This window comes from Copadichromis virginalis, linkage group LG7 (genome assembly GCF_057382275.1).
Source record: "Copadichromis virginalis isolate Kocher_CV1m ecotype Utaka linkage group LG7, C_Virginalis_male_GT1.1, whole genome shotgun sequence".
NCBI lineage: Eukaryota > Metazoa > Chordata > Actinopteri > Cichliformes > Cichlidae > Copadichromis > Copadichromis virginalis.
Genome location: NC_140624.1, coordinates 31,164,060 through 31,173,550, shown reverse-complemented (window position 1 = coordinate 31,173,550; position 9,491 = coordinate 31,164,060). Strand labels below are relative to the sequence as shown.

The window sequence follows — 9,491 nt, the reverse complement described above, 5'->3', positions numbered from 1 at the left end:
TTACCTCCACTAGCTTTTCTGGAGGGTTCACAAGCTCGCCAAGACACATGAGCTCTTCAGTGTATCCTGGTCCTGCTTGCTTTCTCATTTATATGTGAGAGATCAGGGTTTTAATAGTTTTGCAATTTTCATTCGTTTTTATTATTTAGTTTTGACTTCAGATTTTCAATTTTATATCAGTTTTAATTAGTTTTTACTAATTGTTTGCTAGTTTAGTTTAGTTTTTATTTTTTTGAAAATCCTTAGTTTCAGTTTAGTTTTGATTAGTTTCAGTTATAGTTTTAGTTGTGTTTGCAATAATTACGTGCAGCAAAATCCCAGTTTCATCATATCAGTCATGCTCTTCTGCTTATCCTTGGGTATGTTACTATTCCAGCTACCATACCCTGCACCCTGGACAGGTCACTTGTCTGTCGCAGGGCTAACACGCAGAGACAGACAACTCACATTCCCACCTATGGGTTCTTTAAATAAATAAATAAATAAATAAATAAATTAGGGCAGATGAACAACCATTGATACCAGGCAACTATAAAATGTATATCTTGGCCCCACTGAGACTATTAACTCTTGCAGCACCGGGTATTCGTAATTTTGGTTCAAGTGAATTGATAAACTTTTTGAAGGCAGTTGACTCACACAGTTATGTAGACATCCCAGTCCTGTTGTCTCGGGATGCATCACGCTGCCTTGCCTGGGGTTAGCTTCTGTTTTCTGGGGATGAGGGTTGAGTGTGCTCCCTTACCTTCTCAAGGTAAGCTAGGTTAGCCTTCTTGTGTGAGCTTTTCAAGTGCACTTTAAGGTTTGTGGGATTTTTTTTCCCTTTAGAAATGTCCCTCATAATTTGTCTCTTTCCACTACAAGACACTTTATCCAAAACACAGTCATATTCAAAGTAATCCCAAATTGGACTCAGGCGCTTTCTCCCGACTTTTCCTGACATGATTCTGCGCGACGACGGAGCAACACAGACGACTCAACTAACATACTGCCACCTGCAGGCATAATGAGACAGCAAGACAAAAATCTGGAAACTCAACTTCATTTTCACTCTTGACTATTGTATGACACGCACACATCAATGAAAACTAAACACATTTTTGCTATGAATTCAGTTAATTTTAGTTAGTTTTGTGAACACTCATTACAGTTTTAGTTAGTTTTCCTTTTTTTGTTTTTATTTCTGTTAATGAAAATGTTTTTTCACTTCTAGTTTTCGTTATTTCGTTAGTTTTCGTTAACGATAATAACCTTGTGAGAGATCCTGAACAACCGAGCTCGGCACCCTGCCTGTGCACCTGAAGCCAGACACCCTTCTGAGGAAGCTTATTTCCGCTCCTTGTATGCATGAAACTCATTCTTTCAGCTATTTCCTGAAGTTGACAGGTACAGATGAGGGTGGGAATGTAGATCAACAGGTACATTAACAGTTTCTGTCATATCAGACAGTGCACGCATGCATTTCAGTTTCCTGTTTGAAGCTCTCTGAATTTGATTGAATTCTCTCTCAAATACCTGACTGACAGATACCCAATGCTCTAGGAATAGCATATGCTTAGGTGTTACAGTCGCAGCCTACAGCACGAGTCAGTGAATGTTGTGAAATATTACACCTTTGTTTGCTTTGCTGTTTTTCTTTTAAATAACAATTCAAACTAGCAAATTACATACACACTTAGTATTTTAGATGTGTGCTTTGCTCAAATGTTTCTCCAGAACTGATGGAAAGAAGTTAGAGAAAGTGGAATATGCTAAGACTTCCAGCCTCTGTCTGCCTCTTGATAAAGAAAAAGGGAAGTCATTTGTTATATTTAAGACTCAGTAATCAAATGATACAACACTTAAATGTGGGTTCTCTCTCAGTATGTTTCCATTATATTCATCCAACCAACACACTGAGTACAGCTGTGCCACTAACACTTGAAGAAAACAAAGATGCGATCAGAGTGAAATCAGATGGATTCTACAGGAGAGCATTTATTTTATTAACTGACTTTGTTGCAGGTTTAAACAGAGCCTTAATATGATATTCAGCCCAAAATTCCTACACACCTCAGAAAATGCTCATAGCGTGGATGTAAAATGTTGCATCACATGATTAAATAAACTGAAGTAACAGAAGAAAAATAATGAGCTGGTTCTTATCGGGGTCTTGTTTTCTTTTTAGAAGGTGGAATCGCTGTCATGAAGTGCTGCATGACAAACATGAAAATGGGAACTTTTGAGCTTCCACGTGTGTGACACAGCTTTACGGCAAACTAGAAAGCCCTGCTGAGCAAATAGTAGATGATGTAATTCATCAAGCACGACAATATCCAGGAAAGCATCATTCTGCACCATTAAACCTTGTATTCTTAATAGGAAACCCGCTTTATTTGCTTAACTGTAAATTTAGTGGAAATTTGAGCTCCTGATTTTGTTTGTGAAGTTCTTTTTTTTCTTTCCCAGCATCAAGTAGGTGTAACAGTACCAGAGTGCAAGTACGGACACCTGCATTTACTGTAATCCAGCTTTATTTAAAGCAGAAGGGCCCGTAAAGACAAACTGACATGTTGGTCAATGTTGCCTCAGTGACTTAAGTTACCTTAAATGTTATTGCTGCAGGCTGCGGGCTAGCACTAAACTGGACACTGAATTAATTTTTTCTTATTAACTGAAAAAAATTCAAACAAATATAGAAATGTGTGACTGTCCTTTATCTACATGCTTGAGAAGTTATAATTGGTTGTATAGTATTGTTTAGTACTTCCAGTCCACTCACACCTCATTAAAGTTACTGCACTTTTGTTTATACACACTCAAGATTTTCCAATATGTTTCAAATTAAAAGCCCTAATCTGTGGATTGAAATGCTTCATTTTCTACAAGGATTTTTATTGTGAAACAGCTGAAAGAAAATTGTGGAGAAAAAATGTAGTTAGAGCTGATAAAATGTGCAAAATTATGACTCACATTGTAATAATTATTGCATGGAATTTTTCTTTAATGGATCAAACAAGGCCTGGGTCTTTGAAGTTTTCACAGATGTCAGAGTATTTGCCAGAACTGTGTAAGATTCCACACAACAACAGACACGTTTGCGCAGTCAACAAACTGTGCGCTTCATTACACTCTGTGTACACATTACGAAATAAGAGGAAATCTAAGTAATAGGCCACATCAACATAACCTGACTCGTACAGTCACAGGTTTCTTTCTGATAATCATCAGTATTACTAGAAATGAGTCAAACAGGCAGTTTTGCATAAGTTTTTTCACACAGCCTCAGATCAGGAGATGGGAAGCCAGCTGCAGTTTGGTCTCTGCGTATAACAGAGGGGACCGTCACACTGATTTCTCTGGTCTCATAAAAATTAAAATACCGTAGCTGTGCAGGTATTTCCAGAATTAGGTTCAATCTCTTGAAATGGCAGGACACCTACAGAGATCATCATGAAAACCTCAAGACTCCCATCCACATGGTCGACATAAGCACACAAAACATTGGTGCCTACTAAAGAGGCTTTTGCTTTCATCTGAAATCGAAAGTTACCAGGACTGGCTTTTGATACTCAACAAATGCTGTGTGGAGATTAAAGCATTCACTAACTCCTTTGTACCATAACAAAGGAGCTACGAGAACATCTGGTGTAAATAAAATTTGTGTCATAATGAAGTGTAGGCTCATTTTAGTTTTTCAGCACTCCTTTTCTTTTCTATGTGCTCCTTCATAAAAGTCCAAATTTAAATGACTCAACTTTTTTCTTCTTTTTTGAGTTGAATAAACTGAAAAATGTAATAAAATAACTGTATCATTATTGCCATTCTGTAGAGTTAATTGTATCAAAAGACTGTCCAAGAACATCTGAGCTCTGGGGGAATTTATTAGCCTGGTAATTGGCACTAATTATCAGATACAGTCTATGGATAGAGCTTGCTAACTAAGTTCTCCACTATCTCACCTTGATAAATCTTTATATTATTTTATCCAGGTGGTTAGAAGATACCTGCACAGCATTTTCAAACAGTGCTGGGTTATTAGCATAGAAGTCAGTGCAGGGGTTCCCTCTGTGAGCTGAACCAATACACAAGGAGCACAAACTGGGGCCAACAGCAGGTCTACCCAGTCCACATGTGTGACGGTGGATAGAGGTTTTTGCAGGGGTGTGTGTGTGTGTGTGTGTGTGTGTGTGTGTGTGTGTTGCTTGGTCCATTAGCTCAGCAGTTCTAGGTAGGTGACGGGTACTTTGCCCTTTTCGTTTCCTCGTTCTCCGATCAGCCAGTCGGGGTCCATTCCTGGTACGGTGTAGACGGTAATGAGCTGAAGAGAGAGAGACAAAAATAAAAAACTAAAAACATACACACATACAGGTTACAGTGACCAATGTTACGTTAAGAGGAAAGAAAATAATAGCTAGTGACGTAGCATAACTGCAATCCCGTTGCTGCTCGTGCTCACGTTTTTCATGCCAGCCCATTATCAGGAATTTCCCTGACTTCATCTCTGTGTTATCATCTTTAAACACTTCCTCCAATTAGCACCTGTGCCAGCATTTCTAAAGGTCTGCTAAGGGAAACCCATGTGTGAACAAAAGGGGGCAAACTGAAAACAGCATTACATAATTATTGTACCATAACAAAGGAGGGCATCGATGCTTTTTCATACCTGCTGCTGGGCGTTTGGCTTTTTGTCAGACTCTGGGACCATGGTGATTTTTGTGAAGCCATTTTTCTCATTGTCAGGTTTTAAAAGTTGTGATTTTGATTTTTATGAAGGAGACGCTCTCATGACTCATCAAGTGACATCACTGAGAGGCCAGTCTGTGGCATGCAGTCTGCTGGATTGCTTGGAAACCTGCCTGAGTAGGTCCTAAAAAGTACCTGGTACCAGATACTACCACCTAATGAAAAACCCTTAAAAATTACCTACACCCAGCTAAACTGAGTAGGATGCCACTTTTATGTTTATGTGTGTTTTATTACCAAATTTTCCTAATTTGACTTTTTAAAAGTCTTACATTGAGAACAGCTCAGATGATTGCAGGTGTTCATAATTTTTTTGTGAGTTGCGTCTGTAGTCACTGAAAATCTCTTTCCTCTCCACAAGGTGTTATATGGAAGCTTGAATGTTTATGAGTTTATAGTTGAGTTAAACTCAAAGGAAATCTGACACAACCCACCGCAAGTCTAAAATATTACCCAACTGTGACCGAGGCCAGGGAAGTGCTAGAAAAGTACTTTAAATACATGAATCACACTTTTTGTTTTCCATACATGCTGATATTACAGATAATGTCTTGTAGCCTGTAAGAGAATATGCTGTCAAGTCTTCCCACACAAACATACAGTACAACATTGCATGAGAAGAGGAAGTGAGGCTGAACTTCTCCCTGGAAAATAAACTGGATGACAGGATTAACTTAACTCCCTGCAGATGTGCTGTTGTTACAGTTAACATCCAGCTGTTACTGATTCATTTGTCATGTGGGATGTCAATGTTGTTGTGGTGTTGTTTTGTGGTTTTATTCTTGTTTAGGGCGGCAGCTAGGCCAGACAAATGTTCTACATCCAGCAGTGTGAAGGTGGGGGCTGATGGTGACCTCACCTGCTTTACTTGTAATGATCAAAGTGGACCTCTCCACTGTGTTTATGGGTCATTGTTACCAATCTGTGCCATTTAATGACATTAACCTTTAAGAAAAATACACTCGTCAAGTTCAGGATATTCTGCTTTGTCCAAATTCTCCACATGTGACGAGTGTCAAAATGTCGTGTCCATTACAGTCATTATACTCTATTAAAGTATTCTGAATGCAGTCACTTTCATAATTACATTTTCTATGTATGTATGGAAGGAGTCATTCAAGTTTTATATTGATTCTACTATTTGACATGACAGGTATACCAGTCCACTGACTGAATTGAATTATTCATGTCCATATTTAAAAGTGAGCTGCGAAACGTTTTAAATGGGGGTCCTCGGGATATTGAAAAATTGTTTTCACGTAAAATGTGTAAAAGACTGGGTAGAGAAGATTGCACTTCATTCTCGACTCCTTTACTGAGAAACAAAGACTTCGTTCCAGGAATGTCTCACAGTATTTTCGATAAGTGGCACAAAAATGGATTAAGGGTAATTGGCGATTTGTTTCAAAACAACACACTGATGAACTTTGAGCAATTGCAGTCAAATTTTAATATTCCTAGAGACGACGTTTTTGGCTTTCTCCAGGTTTGTAACTTTGTTCATTCTAAAATTCCAAAGTCTTCAGAAATAGTTATATATGATGATATTGAGACATTTCTTATTAGGCGAAAAGACAGAACTCATTTTATTTCAGCCTTTTATTCTCCCCTATATACTCTCAGTAGCAACACATTGAGCGCTATTCATAAATGGGAGAGAGATCTTAATAATCAATATGCCAAAGAGGAGTGGAAAGGAGCCATTAACATAGGTAGTTCCACTTTTACTTGCAACCGCTTGCGAGAAACTCAATACAAAATCATACATCGCCTTTATATAGCTCCTAATGTCTTGCATAAGATTGCACCTCATATTCACCCCTTCTGTAGCAAATGTCAAAAAGAAACTGTCACTTTTTTCATTATTTCTGGGAATGTAAATTAATCAAAAGATTTTGGAGCTCCATATGTCAAGAACTAAGTAATATTTTTAAGAATCGGCTCCAAAGGGACCCCGGATATTTTCTTCTTGGCCTACCCTCAAAAGGAGTAACACTAAATCACTTGCAGCGCAAATTATGTGACAAACTATTGCTGGTAGCTAGGAAATGTATTCTCATTAACTGGGTTAAGGATAAACCTCCCTCTGTGACTTTGTGGTACAGGGAATTATTAAAAGTTATTCCTCATGAAAGAACTGCTGCTATTTTAGGAGGAAATGAGGGTCTCTTTCTCAATGTTTGGTCCCCTTTGCTTTTTTACACTGGTACGTTTCTAAAGAAACTCAGCACTCAAATTTACCAGAAGGATAACGATGGAAAAACACACACACAAGACCACACAAAGTTAAACTAACCTGGACCTTTGTAACACTAAACTCCACCAAGTATTCTGACTTATTTTTCATTTTCTTCTTATTGCCATCATTGTTACATTTGAATCCACATCTCAGCAGAAATACTGAGTCACAGATGGTAAACGGAAGCTTCACAAAGTCCCTGAGGTGAAACGTGGCAAGAAAGAACATGAAACCTTCACATAAATGCAAATAAAGCTGTGACTAACGGGAAAAGACTGGACAAGCATCCTGAATCAAGATCAAGAAACTAAGAACTGGAACCAAAACTCCACCAAGAGGCCCGCACATCCATTTGCAAACAGACGATCCACGTTTTTTGGGTTTTTCTTATTCCCGTCATTGTGACATTTGACATTTCAGCAAAGATACTGAGTCACAGACGGTAAATGGAAGCTTCACAAAGCCCCTGAAGTGAAATGTGGCAAGCAACATGAAATTAATTTTCATTCAAGCTAGACAGATGGAGGGAGATGGAACAGCTCCATTATTGACCTCCATCAAAGATCTTTCACTTGATATTTTTAAGTTGTCATGCTCAAGCTGGAGCAAGAGTGAGATTAAAAATCCGCTGCTTCCCTTTTAGGTCAGGATGTTTCGACTCTATCAACTGCCAGTCCTGTGAAACTGGGTGCAGTGAGGTGGCTGTAATGGGAATGCATCATTTTATTCAACAAAATGCTGGAAGAGGAAAATGTTGAAGGTGATGAACATAAAACTGGTAATAAAACATTTGTTTTTGACAAAATCTTCTTGTAAAAATCTCCTGATTTGCCAGATGCCAAGCAGTAACGTCCAGTGTAATTAACTTCAGCCTGCATCTTCCTGGTCAATACTGTGTCTTCTTTTCATTTAGTTTGGTTAAATTATTTACTTTATGATGATTGTTGTTGTTGCCACTTTAAAAAAAAGCATAAATGATGACTAGACTGTGCATGGAAATGCTCGGTGAGATCTAATTAGAGCTGCTGCAGTCCTGTTTCAGGTAATGTTCAGACTTGCTCAGGTGTTCCTCACTACACGGAGCAATGTAGCAACCAACACACGCCCCAGGCCAGTGCCAAGAAAGATTTTATATACCCTCCTGTAATCATTTCCACACTATAATCTAACTGAACTGTTTTTATTTATACTTCAGACAGAACTGCCATAACAGACAGAAAATTAACTAGTAACTAGATCAGATCCTCCCTGGATGTTGAGGCGATCAGTGAGACTTCACAGTGGAACAGAGTGGGCATCAGCAGGACTACCAACACTTCCAGCATCTCACACAAGCTTTCACCTTCACTCGCTCCACAAACACACTCACACCATACACAAAAAAGAGCCAGTACTTTAAACTGGATGCCTAAAACTGCATTTTTCAATCTTAACATGAGGTTGGTTGATAAGCTCCTACACTGACAGACTCACTGAGTCTTTTAGCTTTAATCCCGTGAAAACACCGGCCCCCTACCCCCTGGAGTTTTTAACCCTTTGACATAATCACCCTTTTCTGTCATCTTTTTGGACATTTTAGACTTGTATCATAGATCTACACCATAAATATGCCAAACCAAAAACCCTTTCATATTTAAAGCTGCAACTTGGCGTGCAACTCGCTACAAACACATCGGGCTCATGCAACCCACAGTCCCACACTTTCCTTTGTTACCCACAGCCTGTCACAAAAACAAGTAAAAGTCTTCCATTTCTTTATTTGAAACCATGAAAATGCCAAATAAACACAGTTACAGAGATTAAAAAATGTTTAATCAACACCTATCAGCTAAAAACCTGGCATCTCTCAGCATGGTGTGCAGGGTGTCCTTGAAAAGATTTTGAGGAAACTGGAAAGGACAAAAGCACTTTTCTATGCTACCTAAGCAGTCGAAGCCCTTTATACAACATATCTCATTCGCACATTCACAGATGCAGTTTTTTCTACGATTAAGTGCTTTCTTTTTAGCGGATTCACCGGAGAGTAACTTGAGGTTAGTATCCTGTCCAGAGATAAAAATAAATAAATAAATGAATTTAAAAAATTCAATTTTCTGATTACTACATGACCTGCCCTATGTCCTGAGCTACATAGAGGATTCTGAGGATCATAGATCAGAGGAAAATAAGTTAACTGGCAGCCATAAAAAAAAGCTATGTACAGCAGATGAACAGTATCTGAAAGCCATGTCCTTAAGAAACAGGAAAAATCCAGCAAAGACCTGAATCAGGACTGGAGAGGCACATCTGGACTTTCAGCTGATCCATCCATCATCCTCTTATCTGTTACCTTATCAGGGTTTGGGTTGGAGGGGCAGTAGTTTAAGCAGGCCAGTGCTTCCAGCAAATCATTCCCAATCATTAAAGGATACATAGAATCAAAGCAAAGCTATGTATATACATGTTTGAATGGAAAACAAACACAGTAACTGCATGTCCTTCCCATTTTCCACAGATATGAGTGGTGGCAATGCAAAAGCATAAACTG

General features: G+C 38.6%; 1 protein-coding gene across 3 annotated transcripts in view; it reads right to left on the bottom strand.

The window, feature by feature from the left end:
• Positions 1–2,953: 2,953 nt before the first annotated feature.
• Positions 2,954–9,491, bottom strand: part of sh3glb2b (SH3-domain GRB2-like endophilin B2b) — a 65,742-nt gene continuing 59,204 nt past the window's right edge. For all 3 annotated transcript variants that reach the window (XM_085463011.1, XM_085463012.1, XM_085463013.1), the window contains one exon: positions 2,954–4,300. In XM_085463011.1, the coding sequence (XP_085319137.1) occupies positions 4,193–4,300 (108 nt within the window). In that variant the 3' untranslated portion in view covers positions 2,954–4,192. The remainder of the gene's footprint in view (positions 4,301–9,491) is intronic.